Source organism: Mirounga leonina, unplaced genomic scaffold, assembly GCF_011800145.1.
Source record: "Mirounga leonina isolate KUSES-001 unplaced genomic scaffold, KU_Mleo_1.0 Mir_180, whole genome shotgun sequence".
Lineage (NCBI taxonomy): Eukaryota > Metazoa > Chordata > Mammalia > Carnivora > Phocidae > Mirounga > Mirounga leonina.
In genome coordinates this window covers 12,859,416-12,873,898 of record NW_023270469.1, presented here as the reverse complement: position 1 = coordinate 12,873,898, position 14,483 = coordinate 12,859,416, and the positions used below count along the sequence as shown (strand labels likewise).

General features: G+C 41.3%; 1 protein-coding gene and 2 non-coding genes across 3 annotated transcripts in view; all 3 read right to left on the bottom strand.

Moving 5' to 3' along the window:
• SF3B3 (splicing factor 3b subunit 3) overlaps positions 1-14,371 on the bottom strand; it is a 43,416-nt gene extending 29,045 nt beyond the window's left edge. The window contains exons 1-8 of the mRNA XM_035024803.1: positions 14,263-14,371; positions 10,157-10,293; positions 8,597-8,923; positions 7,697-7,869; positions 7,013-7,154; positions 4,840-4,952; positions 1,805-1,942; positions 918-1,021 (exon numbers count right to left, since the gene is read on the bottom strand). Of these exons, the coding sequence (XP_034880694.1) occupies positions 918-1,021; positions 1,805-1,942; positions 4,840-4,952; positions 7,013-7,154; positions 7,697-7,869; positions 8,597-8,923; positions 10,157-10,226 (1,067 nt within the window). The 5' untranslated portion in view covers positions 10,227-10,293; positions 14,263-14,371. The remainder of the gene's footprint in view (positions 1-917; positions 1,022-1,804; positions 1,943-4,839; positions 4,953-7,012; positions 7,155-7,696; positions 7,870-8,596; positions 8,924-10,156; positions 10,294-14,262) is intronic.
• Positions 2,572-2,663, bottom strand: LOC118023919. Its single transcript, XR_004682941.1, has one exon. It is a non-coding gene; the product is annotated as a small nucleolar RNA SNORD111 (small nucleolar RNA).
• Positions 8,216-8,295, bottom strand: LOC118023918. The gene has a single exon (XR_004682940.1). It is a non-coding gene; the product is annotated as a small nucleolar RNA SNORD111 (small nucleolar RNA).
• Positions 14,372-14,483: the final 112 nt, after the last annotated feature.

The following is a 14,483-nucleotide window of genomic DNA, read 5'->3' as shown; positions in this document are numbered from 1 at the left end:
AAAGTGGTTTTTTGTCCACAAAAATTGAGATGTTACACTCAAGTTGCTAGAACCAGCCCATTAGGGCGCCTGGGTGGCTCAGTTGGTTAAGCGACTGCCTTTGGCTCGGGTCATGATCCTGGAGTCCCGGGATCGAGTCCCGCATCGGGCTCTCTGCTCGGCAGGAAGTCTGCTTCTCCCTCTGACCCTCCCCCCTCTCATGTGCTCTCTCTCATTCTCTCTCTCTCAAATAAATAAAATCTTTAAAAAAAAGAAAGAAAGAAAGAAGTGAGTCCCAAGGGCGCCTGGGCGGCTCAGTCGGTTGAGCGACTGCCTTCGGCTCAGGTCATGATCCTGGAGTCCCGGGATCGAGTCCCGCATCGGGCTCCCTGCTCGGCAGGGAGCCTGCTTCTCCCTCTGACCCTCCCCCCTCTCGTGTGCTCTCTGTCTCTCTCATTCTCTCTGTCTCAAATAAATAAATAAATAAATAAAATCTTAAAAAAAAAAAAAAAAAAAAGAACCAGCCCATTAGCCGTAATAGAAATACTGAGGTTGGGAAGGTTAGTGATGTGGCTGTGGGTATTGACGAGCTTCAACTTTAGATTTGTACAAGTGAAGTATTGGTAGAACGTTTAAGTAGTTCCATAAATATTCAATAAAATGTCTAGCAAAAAGCTCAGAAAAGATCACTTCTGGGTAAAAGAGAAAAAAAAAAAGATCACTTCTGAAGCTACTTTTGCAGCTACCTGAAGATACTGATTAAAGCCACTGAAGGAGGGTAAATAACCAAGAAAAACAATGTAAGGGGCAAGGAGGGCAAAACTTTTGAAGAAACTAGAACATTCTCTTGGAAAGCTCTGTGGCCCTGGAGCCACATCTCCCTCCTGCCAACTTTTATAGTAACGAGGGTGAACTGGGGTAATAAAAGGATTACTCACTGGTTTCCAAATTCTGATGCTACAAAAAGGAAGCCTGTTTTAAGCACACACATGGCAGCAGCAACAGGCACAGTATCAAAATACTTGAGCCGGATCTCAGTAACCTGGAAGGGGGGGAAAAAAAAGATTCTACCATGTAGGCAAGTGAAGCTAGGCCACAGAAGGTAGCCCAGTATTTTAAGATAGCAGAAACAGAATAGCAAATAAAATATCGTCCTTATTATCTAAACCCGGGGTGAGCAAACTAAGGCCCAAGACCAGCCTATCTGTTTACATACTTCCTACAGCTGCTTCTGTGACACAACGACAGAGTTGTATAGTTGACACAGAGATTATATGGCCCATAAAAGCTGAAAATGTTTACTACCGGGCCTTTCCAAAAAAATTTGCCAACTCCTGAGCTAAACAGGTATCTAAAAAATTGCTCAGTTGTTCAGAGCTCCTCCATAGGATGAAAACAGTAACAGATCATGGGTATTACCAGTTTTCAGCAGAATCAAGAGTTTTTTATTACTCACTAGAAGTGGAATTACTCAGTCTCATACATGAGACTCACACCAGAAATCTCTTAACCAAAGAAAACCTACATTCATATATCAGTTGCAAATTTTAAAAGCTGTAACACCTTAGAGAACCACTTTTTAAGATATTATTTCCATTTTATTAACTCGTAAAGTATTAATTGTCCTATCTCAGAGTAGTTTTAATGAGAAGATGGTTTATAAAACCAGTTTGTAAACCTTAAATGTACACATAAATATCAGTCTTTGAAATAAGATTATTTAAATATATCCAAACTAGAATACCACAGGACATTTTATCAAACCAGACTAAACCTAACAAAAGTGTTTTTTCATTTTTTCCCTCTCCATCCATGGTCTGCTTACCATATCTTCATCTGTCTCCAAAGTGATCTTGAAGATATCGCCCTGCTCAGTTTGGGCCAAAAAGAAGAACATCGATTTGGTCTTATGGGTGGCAGAGCAAACAAAAATCATTCCTCTTTCAGGGTCATCCAGGTCATTCTAGCAAAGTCAAATACAGAACCGACAACTCAGAAATGAGTACTTATTTAGGGAATGTAGCACCTTACCAACAGGGATCATACAGGTCACCCACCCAAGGCCTAGAGGTACCTTCAGTCTCTATATATAAGGTTTGACCCAGAGCAGCCTGTCAACCAAAAAATAAAATGCAATAGCCAAAAATTCTTGTCTACTATAAATGTGACAAAGCCTGTGTATAAAAAACAGCCACAGGGTGCCTGTGTGGTTCAGTTGGTTAAGTGTCTGCCTTCGGCTCAGGTCATGATCTCAGGGTCCTGGGATCAAGCCCCATGTCAGGCTCTCTGCTCAGCGGGAAGCCAGCTTCTCCCTCTCCCTCTGCCTGCCACTCTGCCTGTGTGCGCGCTCTCTCAAATAAATAGACTCTAAAAAAAAAAAAAAGGAGCGCCTGGGTGGCTCAGTCGGTTAAGCGTCTGCGTTAGGCTCAGGTCATGATCCCAGGGTCCTGGGATTGAGCCCCCCATCGGGCGCCCTGCTCAGCAGGGAGCCTGCTTCTCCCTCTCCTCCCAGCTCGTTTCTCTCTAGGTATCTCTGTCTCACTGTCTCTCAAGTAAATAAATAAATAAATAAAAAGCCACAATTTCACTCTACATTCTGATCCAATGAGTAAGAAAAACACTTTCTCCAGAGAAAAATGTCAAAGAAAAGATATGAAATTTAAAAGAGTCATCATTTCAGACTATAAATAAAAGTCTTACATATCCATGACACTATCATCCAAACTATCCTTCATTAGCCTTGTTCCACATCACCTTCCTTAACTCCTACAAGGCAGCTCCTGAACTATGATTTTCGGTTTGTTTTTTTTTTACATTTCCAACATTTTGTATTTCTCCCACTGACTTAGCTCTTTGAGGGCAAAACATGTTTTATACTTTTTTGTAGTCCCAAAGCCAAGTACAAGCTACAGCTCCTGTAGCTCCTGCAGCTCCCTCCTGCTTGTGTGTGCACGCTCTCTCTCCCCCCCCACCTCTGACAAAGTCTTTAAGAAAAAAAAAAGAAAGAAAGAAAACCCAAATGCAGTAAAACATTAAATTGGCGAATCTTCTTTCTGTAGGTAAAAGGCAAACAGGAATTCGTCAATCAATGTCTGACGAACCAAAGTGAATTACTTCCCACCCCTTACCAAGAATTTCACTTGATAGATTTCTTCTGATTTTCTAAAATTTATGGAATCTTACCCAGATATCATATTATTAGCTCAACTAAGTAAGACCTAAAAGGTTCAACCCCAGGACCTATAAATTAATATTAAAAATATATAAAACGAGGGGTGAAAGAAGAGACTGAGAAAGCAGGGATGAAACAAGATTAGCTGATACTGGATATACAGTTCATTATATTCTACTTTGCATGTGCTTAATAATTTCCACAGTAAACTGTTAAGATTAAAGTCAATAAAACACCATTTTCGGGGCGCCTGGGTGGCTCAGTCGTTAAGCGTCTGCCTTCGGCTCAGGTCATGATCCCAGGGTCCTGGGATCGAGCTCCGCATCGGGCTCCCTGCTCCGTGGGAGGCCTGCTTCTCCCTCTGCCCACTCCCCCTGCTTGCGTTCCCTCTCTGGCTGTGTCTCTCTCTCTGTCAAATAAATAAATAAATAAAATCTTAAAAAAAAACCCACCATTTTCAACCACCAATGTAGTAACTGAACTGAGGGGAAAAGCACTATGTGAAAAGATGTTAGGGAAAAGAATATTTACCAACTCAAAATTCACCCCATCTGCTTCCACACCAATTACAAAAAGGAAAAGGTACCTTCACAATTAAGAAGCACAGGCAGTAAACAATTTAACATCACCAAAGAGACAAACCAACATTCTGTGCCCCTAATGTGATAGAGTGGGAAATGTCACCCCTTATGTAACGATTCTAACAAAAATATTAACATGGATATAATCATATGGAAAAATATGATGGGACAAACTCCAAGAAAATTAGCCTAGACTTTGAAAAAAAAGTCAATAAAAGACCAAAAGTAAACAAAGGTGAGACAAAATATTCTAAAGGGCAGTAAAAGATAAAAGGGAACTTTTGGGGACAATGAGAGAACTGGTATATGAACTGTACATAAGATAACTATTACACAAAACAGTACATTTCTTGGGCATGATATTGGTAGTGTGGTTATGTAGGAGGAAAATTTCTTTTCAGCAGCTACATCTTATGAGATTCTTAGAGTGTCACGATAACTGCAACATATTTTCAAAAGGTTTGTCTAATAGATATATCATAAGAAAAAACACCCAAGGGACACCTGGGTGGCTTAGTCAGTTAAGCATCTGCCTTCGGCTCAGGTCAGGATCCCAGGGTCCTGGGATCGAGTCCCGCATCGGGCTCCTTGCTCAGCGGGGAGCCTGCTTCTCCCTCTGTCTGCAGCTCCCCTCTGCTTGTGTGCGCTCTCGCTCTCTCTCTCTCCCCACCCCTGACAAAGTCTTTAAAAAAGAAAACCCAAATGCAGTAAAACATTAAATTGGTGAATCTTCTTTCTGTATGTAAAAGGCAAACAGGAATTCATTGTTCTATTCTTTAAAATTTCCTGTATGTTGGAATGGGGGAAGAAAAGACAAACAATGGAAAACAATATATCTCCAATAAATATGTCTGGCTTCTTCAAACTAGAAACTTGCAGGAATTTCAAACTGATCGTCCACAGATTCTTCTGAAATGTAAACTGTTTTTTAATTCCCTTTCTCAAAGAATTTGTTTCGCTTTCACTAAAATACCAGCTTTATTAAACCCAACATTTACAAAGAAACTAAAACCTCACAGCAAATAAACTAAGAGACTACACTGTAATTACAAAAAATAAATTAACTTCACAAACACCAGTATCTTTTCTTATGGCAAAGATTTTTACCCGTCTCCTGGGAATTGGACAGCGGATATCCGGTTGGTCACCAAAGTTCTTGTAGGTGATATAGTTTTCAGAGCAGATTAATACTCCACTTGGACCATCTGACCCTCCGGGAACTATCAGAAAAAAACAGAACTTAGCAATGATTTAACATAACCATGAATTACAATTTAGCTTTTAATTCCTTCTCTCCTTCAGCATAATTTGGATGAAGGTGTAAGTGCCTGAGACTGAAAAACATTCAAAGTGTTTCTTTTCCCTGATACTACCATAAGACAAGGATGGAATGCAGTTTGGGTAGCCTTAGCCTGTCCAGATATCTGGTAATGCATCTAAAATTTTTAGCTCCGAGCCCAAAACTCAGTTCTCATCTTTAGCCCTATAACCCAACTGCATACTAGACGCTCTTACATGGATATTCCACAAGCAGCTTAAAAGTACGTTGTATTCATAAACAAACTCAAGTTCCTCCCCAAATCTGTTCCACCTCCTGAGTCCTCCATCTCAGAGAATACCACGGCCAACCAATAGACCAAATCAGAAATTGGGTGTCACTCTTTAATTCTCTCTCTCTCCCCTCATAGCTCCATTGATTCTACCTTCTTAGCAGTGCTCGTGCTGCTTATCTCTTGGGTTTGTGAAACAGCTTCCTAATCTGGCTTATAGTCTTATCCTCCATTCAATTAGCCAAAATGTAAGCATGTTTCTAAAATGTTCATCTTTAACAGGTTATTATTCCCCTGCTTAAAATCCTTCAATCACAACAAAAAATAAATAAAATAAAATCCTTCAGAAGCTACCTCCCCACCACAGCCCTTTAGTTGTACCCCAGCCCTTTTAGTTCTATCGATCCAATCACAATGAGCTTCTAGTTCTTTGAATAAACCACGTTTTCTTTGCATGTGGGCCTTTGTGCATCTCGTTCTCCTTATCCACAAAAGAAACCCCTTCCTCCACCCCCCTCATACATAACTAACTAGTCCTTAGGTCTCAGCATAGAGCTCTTCTCCAGAAAGATTTCTCTAACATATTCCTTTTCTTTCTCTGGGTTAGAGACCTCGCCTCATGACGATTTTCTAATTGTAAACATCTCTGAACGCCTACAAAAATCTTACTTAGCTATGATGCATTTAAAGCAGACTCCAATTTCTTAAAATTTTAGGTTTTGGTATTTATAACCATAACCAACATATAGATTTTTGTTACTAACCTTCCCCAGTTTCGATACTTAGGTTACACCAGGCTCATCAAGTGGTACAATTGCTTTTATATTTTTCCTATCTCTGCAGAAATTTAAGATCCCTGAAAATCCTGGACCTTAAATCTTTGGGGGGGGATTTTTGACTACGGTTCCGATTTCTTTAATGGATGCTGGTCTATTCAGGTTCTTAATTTCTTAAAGGGTCAATTTGGGGAACTGTTTTCAAAAATATTTATATTTTGCCCAAGTTTTCAAATTCATTTCATCTTTTCAAAGAATTGGGTTTTAATTTTTTTAATGCCAGTGAAAGCCTATCTACAGTAAAAAATATCAGAGCACCTAACAGTAGTCAATATTCCAAGCTGAGTGCTCTCCCATCCTTTCTTCTCTGCCCCCATTAGAAGAGTCAACCACTGCATGAACTTTTTTAACTTCGCCAAACCATAGACAAGGTACTTAGATTTACTACAAATGAATTAGAGTTTCCAAACTCTATTTTTTTTTTTTAAAGATTTTATTTATTTATTTGAGACAGAGAGCACATGAGAGGGGGGAGGGTCAGAGGCAGAAGCAGGCTCCCTGCTGAGCAGGGAGCCCGATGCGGGACTCGATCCAGGTACTCCAGGATCATGACCTGAGCCGAAGGCAGTCGCTTAACCAACTGAGCCACCCAGGCGCCCGTTTCCAAACTCTATTAAGTAAACTCTCCTAGGTTTGCGTATAAAATGGGCCAAGCAAAAAGGTACAGAATAGCTCTGAGAAAAAAGTACCTGTAGGGGCACCTGGGTGGATCAGTCAGTTAAGCCTCTGCCTTTAGCTCAGGTCATGATCCTGGGGTCCTGGGATCAAGCCCCACGTTGGGCTCCGTGCTCAGTGGGGAGTCTGCTTCTCCCACTCTCTCTCCCCACTCACCACCCCTGCTCTTGCTCTCCCCCCCTCCCTCAAATGAATAAAATCTTAAAAGAAAAAAAGTACCTGTAATAAGAAAGTTGCCATGTTCCTCCAAAGGTTCACTGTATTTTCGGACCACATGATTTAAACCAAGGTCTAACTCATAGAAGGTAAGAGTCTGCTGGGTATTAGCTGCTGCTTCCCCTGTTGGATCATTGTCTGCTTCCTATAGAGAAGGACATTGGCACAAACACGGTATCAGGACCCCTCCATCTTACAAATGGGGAAGCAAAGGTCCCCAACAGTTTACCAAAGCTCACACTACTAGGTAATGGCAGAGCTGGAACAAGAACCTTGGTCTCCTATTTCTGGGACCAGGGTTCCCTCTACTGAAAACTAATGCCTTCCATTCAAGGCAAAGAATGGTATGCCCCATCCTTCACCACCTCCCTGCAAAAAAAGTCCCACATACAGTTTTACCTCCTTTTTCAGACAGCTCTTCCCCCAAAATGCCCTGTCTTTATAGGGAGATTGCTCAAATCAGGGTAAGGTGCTATTATATAGTTAGTTAAGCTGTGAAACATTCCAAAGAATCTTAGTAAGACATTTGGAAAACAGAAAAGATTTGTGAGCAGGAGAGCTGTAAGACATACACAAAGAAGGAAATAATGAGGAAAGCACTGAGGTGAATGAAAGAAACCATCGTGGGGGGGGGGGAGAAGAAGGGAGAGAGAGGAAGAGAGGAAAAAGTCAGTAAGCCCCCATTACCTCATAATCCATTTCCAGACAAGCAAACATTGGATTTTCAAATCCCACATCTACTCCGACCACATGATATACTAAAGTGTTCGCTTTGTGGGCCTCTAGGGGAGATGAAATGGTAAGCCGGGCTGCAGCATCTCTGTTCAAGATATATACCAACTTCTGTTTTTCAATGGCACCTATAGATAAAGGAGACAAAACAAATAAAATTTCCAGAAAATGAAAAGAAGGGCTTATAGAACAGCCAGACTCACATCACAATTGTTTCTTTAATATCATTAATAGCCAGCATTAACTCTACAAGTGATTAACTTAGGATTTTGCTCTTAGTAAAATAGTCAACAGAATTTTACTCCCCTCCTTTCTAATAGGGATCTTAATATCCCACTAAATCTTCAAAACTTCTTAGCGTGTCCTAGATTTAATGATACTGGGAAACAAAACGATAATTCATAAAATTGCCAGCTTTATTCTCTGAATTAAATCTAATGATTTTGTGACTTGTCAGAAAGAGTTGCCTTCTGGAGGCCTGATCAGATACACAGAATTTTCTTCAAGAAATTTATCAGAGAAGAGACATGAATGTGAATCATCACTTCAGGCTGATGAAAGCAATCATATTCACTGCCTAATTATGTACAATCATCTCATTGTGGGCTTTTTGCTACACAAGTAGAAATGGGAAAAACACCTAATCCAACCTGACAGGAAACAGAAAAGGTGTGTTAAGACTATTCCCATTGTTTTAAAAGGAAAAGCAACTTTAAACCATGGCATTAATCCAAATATGATCCAAACTTTACCCAGGTAAGGAACTTACTGGCACACTGCCAAGAGCACAGCACTGTTACCCTAAATTGAGAATCTTTAGTCTCGGAGGTACACTTAATAGAGCAAGTCACTTACTAATCATAACAGCTCGCCCTTTGGGATCCACAGCTAAGAACTGGCCTGGAACAATGCGGCGGCATCCACTCTTGCCAAAGGTTTCTTGGTGAATTTTCTCAAACATATTTTTAGAGGGCTGGTATTCCAAGATAACAATCCGACCCGAGTCACTGCCAACCACAATGTAGTCTTTGGTACCACCCGTCAGCCTAAAGGCCATGAGTGACCGGATAACACCAAATACTTCCACAGTGAGAAGAGTGTGTACTTTGCCAGTGTTGGGGTCAGGGCGAAGCAGCTCCAGTATCTTCCCACGGGAAACAACAATTTCCTGCTGTTTAGTTCCTAGATCACCAGAACAATAAAGATCACGAACAATCAGAACTAGTCCAAAAAGTAACCTGGATGGATCAAAATACCACTCAAGATAAATACAATTAAGTTGGGTGTTCAATACTTTAAGTTTTTTTATTCTATTTCATTCCTAGAATTGATATTTAACAGAAGTGGTAGCAATGAAAAACTTTTTTAAAATGGTCACATGGGGCACCTGGGTGGCTCAGTAGTTTAGCATCTGCCTTTGGCTCAGGTCATGATCCCACGGTCAGGATCCCTGCTCAGCCAGAGTCTGCTTCTCCCTCTCTAGGCCCCTCCTCCTGCTTGTGTGCACGCACGTGCACTCTCTCTCAAACAAAATCTTAAAAAAAAAGCTCAACATAGCTACTTTTTAAAAACCTTTTTATTTTTCTAAAATTTGCCATCAATCTGCATAATTGGGAGTTGTCTACAAATGGTTATTAACATATGATGTTTAGCTTCATAAAATTAAGTACTTCCAAAGGCTCTTTCTAGCTCATCTTGAATGCTATTATACTAGAAAATCATTATTAACTTTTCGTGCAGTTTGATGGATTATCTCAAACAACTTCTAAAGCTGCTATCTAATAGATACCATTTATTTCTAAACTGAGTCCTGGGAGAGTTCACTTGCTTTCATAACCATTAAGGATTAAGCCTCTGCCTTATCAAATCAAAACGCATTTTAACAGACAATTTGCTCCCATCTCTCCCTGCCTGCTATATAATTCCACTTGGATGTGTTGTCATCAATTTTTAAATGAATGTTTAAAATAACTAAACTCCTTCCCAAATTCCCTCTCTAGTCCCAACTAACCTGCTATCAATGTTACTGCCATTTTCTCCACTGCCCAGGCTCATATTCTTCTCTATCTGTCCCCACTTTCCTACTACAGGTCTTCACTATCTAATGCCTAAACGCCTTCCTCGCCTATCGGATATCCCACTCCTATCCACCCCAATCCATTCTCATTTGCTGATGGCCACCATTTATCGGGCCACCTTACTTCCCAAAGGTCCTCTCGGGGTCAGATAAGACCAAGTACTTCAAATGGCTTTGGAGAATGTAAAGCGTTATATAAGTGATGTTGTCTAATGATTTAGAAAATTTTTTTCTATTATTTCAGGGAAAAAGTTTGAATCTGATAAAGGAATTTGAGGCATTAAATTAGTTAATCTAGAAAATGTTAAACTCGGAAAGATAGTAACTGGAAATCTTACCAGAAAAGTTGCCATGAATGGCAAAGCTGATGCCTGTGGCTCGCTGCAATGTCAGGTTGTATAGGAACATGATGGCAGCAACACTGAGATACTCACAACTCCAGTCAGGCCTCAGTTATCACGAGACAAAACAAGCTCTAAGAGCACATAAAAGCAGAAAAATATCAGCTGGAAAACTTACTTTACAGACATTTCTGTATAGGAACTTCTGGCTGAAGGCAGAACCCATACAGTAAGGCTTATTGATGAAAACGTATTTATAACTAGAGAGCATTCTATATGCCATGAACTATGCTGTATACTTTGCCTCTAATCCCTCAAGAAACCTATAAATAACTCATTATACTAATTATATAGATGAAGAAATCGAGGTTGAGAAATTAAATCACCTGCCTGAGATCAATAACAAGTGGTAAAAACACTGGGATCTGTACCATTAACACAGTTTGCCTTTACTGTCACAGAAACTAAGCAGCTCTACACGTACTTGTATTTGCACAGGCTATACACATACACAGTTCAGAATTCTTTAAAAGCACAGCAAAAAGCTCCTTCCATCCATTCCCTAGCCATCCAGTTCTCTTCCCTGGGGGAATCAGTTTTACTAAGTTATATTATGTCCTTCCAGATAGTTGCTGCACATACAAGCAAAGATACGTTAATACTAGATATTCTCCCCTTTTTAACTAATGGGTACTATATATTATACACTCACTCACATTATCCTGCAACTTACTTTTCATTACTTTACCTTGAAGATAGCAATAAACAAAGGGCTTTCTCATTTATTTTCATTTTCCAGCCACGGAGTATTCCACTGAATTGGGTATATAAGGATTCATTTAGCCAATACCCTATTGATTAACATTTAAGTTTCCAATCTCTTGCTCTTATGAGTACTGCTGCAAAGAAAACCCCTCCTACTGGGGCACCTGGATGGCTCAGTTGGAGGAGTGTGGAACTCTTGATCTTGGGGTCCTGAGTTCAAGTCCCACATGGGATGTAGAGATTATTTAAGTAAAAAAAAACTTTAATTTTTAACATGGGGCTTGAACTCGTGACCCTGAGATTAAGATCTGAGCTGACATCAAGAATCAAACACTTAACCACCTGAGCCACCCAGGTGCCCCAACAAAAACTTAAATAAAAAGAGAGAAAAGAAAACCCCTCCTACATAGGCCATTTATACATGTAAGACTATATCTTTAAAAGCAATCCCTAGAAGGATGCCTGGGTGGCTCAGTCAGTTAAGCATCTGCCTTCCACTCAGGTCATGATCCCAGGGTCCTGGGATTGAGTCCTGCATCGGGCTCCCTGCTCACCAGGGAGCCTTCTTCTCCCTCTTCCTGTGCTTGCTTGCTTGCTCTTGCTCTCTCTCTCTGACAAATAAATAAAATCTTTAAAAAAATTAATCCTTAGAAATGAAATTGTTGGATTGAGGGATTCATACATTAGTAATTTTGACACATATTGCCAGAGTACATTTCAAAGAAACTCTACCATCTATATCCCCAGAAATGCATGAGTCCCTATTTCCCCACAACCAGAACTTTGCTAATCTAACAGATAAAACTGGTAACTTAAGCGTAGTTTCCATTTGTTTCTCTTATCTAGCTCAATATTTAACAATTAGAATTTAAAATTTAAATCTACTCACCATAAAAAACGAAAACTCAATTCCTACCATTTCAGGAGGACTCTCTAAAGAAGTATAGTCACATAAAGGATTCTTTTCATTAAATAAGACTGAAAACTGCAAACTGATGTGCCTTTACCATAAAATTACCCAGAACTACAACTTTACAATTACTGCCAGAAAAGTTTTTTCAATTATTTAGAAATCTTGAAAAATCCCAAGTAACCACTGTGTAATTAACACAAAAATGTGATTTTGTTAAATGAGAAAAGAGAATTATGAGTAAATGACCTCATAAATAATAGTTACCCAGCTTTTGCCCAGGCCAGAAATGGTTAAAAGAGGCAAAGATCGAACCCTCCACTCTGGAAACGGGTCCCAGGAGATATAAATTTTCCTTCTTGAAACTAAGGAACAGGGCGCCTGGGTGGCTCAGTCGTTGAGCGTCTGCCTTCGGCTCAGGTCATGTTCCCAGGGTCCTGGGATCGAGTCCCACATCGGGCTCCCTCCTCGGGGGGAGGCCTGCTTCTCCCTCTCCCCCTCCCGCTGCTTGTGTTCCTGCTCTGGCTATCTCTGTCTCTGTCAAATAAATAAATAAAATCTTTAAAAAAAAAAAAAAAAGAAACTAAGGAACATCTTTATCCTAAGATGGGAGGGAAAAAGGAAAATCTCTGAGGTGAAAAAAGAAGGGAGTGGGGAAATGACCTACAAAAAGAAAAATAGAGAAAATGCACTGACAGAGACACAGACATACACTCACATCCCCAGAAGGGCTTATACATTGTGCAAGTTCCAGGGAAAGCTGTTCTCAGCTTAAAGTCTGAGGAAAAAGAAGCAAAGAATATGTTCTAATTGCTTTCAATTGAAAAGTAGTAATGTGGGGGGCGCCTGGGTGGCTCAGTTGGTTAAGCGAGTGCCTTCGGCTCAGGTCATGATCCTGGAGTCCCTGGATCGAGTCCCGCATCGGGCTCCCTGCTCGGCACGGAGTCTGCTTCTCCCTCTGACCCTCCCCCCTCTCATGTGCTCTCTCTCAAATAAATAAATAAAATCTTTAAAAAAAAAATTAAAAAAAGAAAAGTAGTAATGTGGGGCGCCTGAGTGGCTCAGTCGGTTAAGCGTTTGCCTTCAGCTCAGGTCATGATCCCAGGACCCTGGGACGGAGCTCCACCCACATCCGGCTCTCTGCTCAGTGGAGAGCCTGCTTCTCCCTCTGCCTGCCACTCTGCCTATCTGTGCGCTCTCTCTCTCTGTCAAATAAATAAATAAAATTAAAAAAAAAAAAAAAAGGTAGTGACGTGATCAACTACAATTAAAACAAAAAAGAAAGAAAAAATAAGAGTGAATGTGATTCTCCAACAAAAGTAAATTTATTCTATTGCATCTTGCTGTGGCTATAAAATGTCCAACAATTTAAAAACTGCAGTTATCAACAACAAATCTTATAATGAAACCCTATCACGTCAATATGATCAATGTTACAGGACTGACTACGCTATTAAAAAAAAAAAAGGAGGGCGCCTGGGTGGCTCAGCTGGTTGAGCGACTGCCTTCGGCTCAGGTCATGGTCCCGGGGTCCTGGGATCGAGTCCCGCCTCGGGCTCCCTGCTCGGCGGGGAGTCTGCTTCTCCCTCTCCCACTCCCCCTGCTTGTGTTCCCTCTCTCGCTGTGTCTCTCTCTGTCAAATAAATAAATAAAATCTTTAAAAAAAAAAAGGAAACCACAGGCCACGTCAGAAGCCCTGAAAAGTCCCCCAGCCTACTCTTCATTCTTTGTAACTCCTGAAGAAGTCCGTCTACTTTCCAGTACCTTTAAAACTGACGGCATCCATTACAGATCAGCCCAAAACTATAAGACTTACATACCAGGAACCACCAACGGCCAAAACTTGGTAAATTGTGTGATTCCCCTACTCCTACCTGTCTGTGATCACTACAAATTGCTGCCTCAATCCCTTCTCCTCGTGCCAAAGGAACATCATCGCATTCAAACTTCGCAAAGTCTTCAAAACAGATACTACTGTCCCCCACTTTACAAACGATAAACTGAAAATCAGTGAAGGAAACAGTTGCCCAAGTACCAAAACACGAATTCAAAAGAGAGGGTCTTGGCACCAAAAACTGTTTCCGTTATTTACGCTTTCAACACGCTGGGTCTTCCCACCTTACAGTTGGTGTGTCCTTTACGTCCATCCCGCCCCTTGTCTCACCCACCCCTGGACCTAAAAGCTGGGCAAGTCTGATTCTGTAAGTCTGATTCTGATCCAGGCTTCGTTCCCACCTTGGAGACGGAAGTGGGAGCCGACTCCTGGCAGCCGTTCTCGTACCCAAGCATTCCCCTCCACCGCCTCCCTTGCCCCGACCTTACGGGCCTAGGCTGCCTCAAAGACCCCGGCCAAAGGCTCGGCCAACCCTCCTACATGACCGCTCTCTGCCTCCCCGGGCCCGGGAAAATTGGGAGGCTGCTTCTTTACCCTGCAGCAGGAAGGATGGCGTAGATATCCGACGGATGCGGAGTTCCTTCAAGGCCTAAGCCGCCGCCCGCTTCAACCCGCCGGCGTCCGCCATTAGCTCTTAAGGCAGGGACCTTCCGGCGGGCGCGCGACGTATAAAAAGTCCCCAACCGGCGCCTGAAGAATATGTATCTAATTTTTTAAATGCTTCTGTCTTTCTTCGACACCACACAGAACATTAG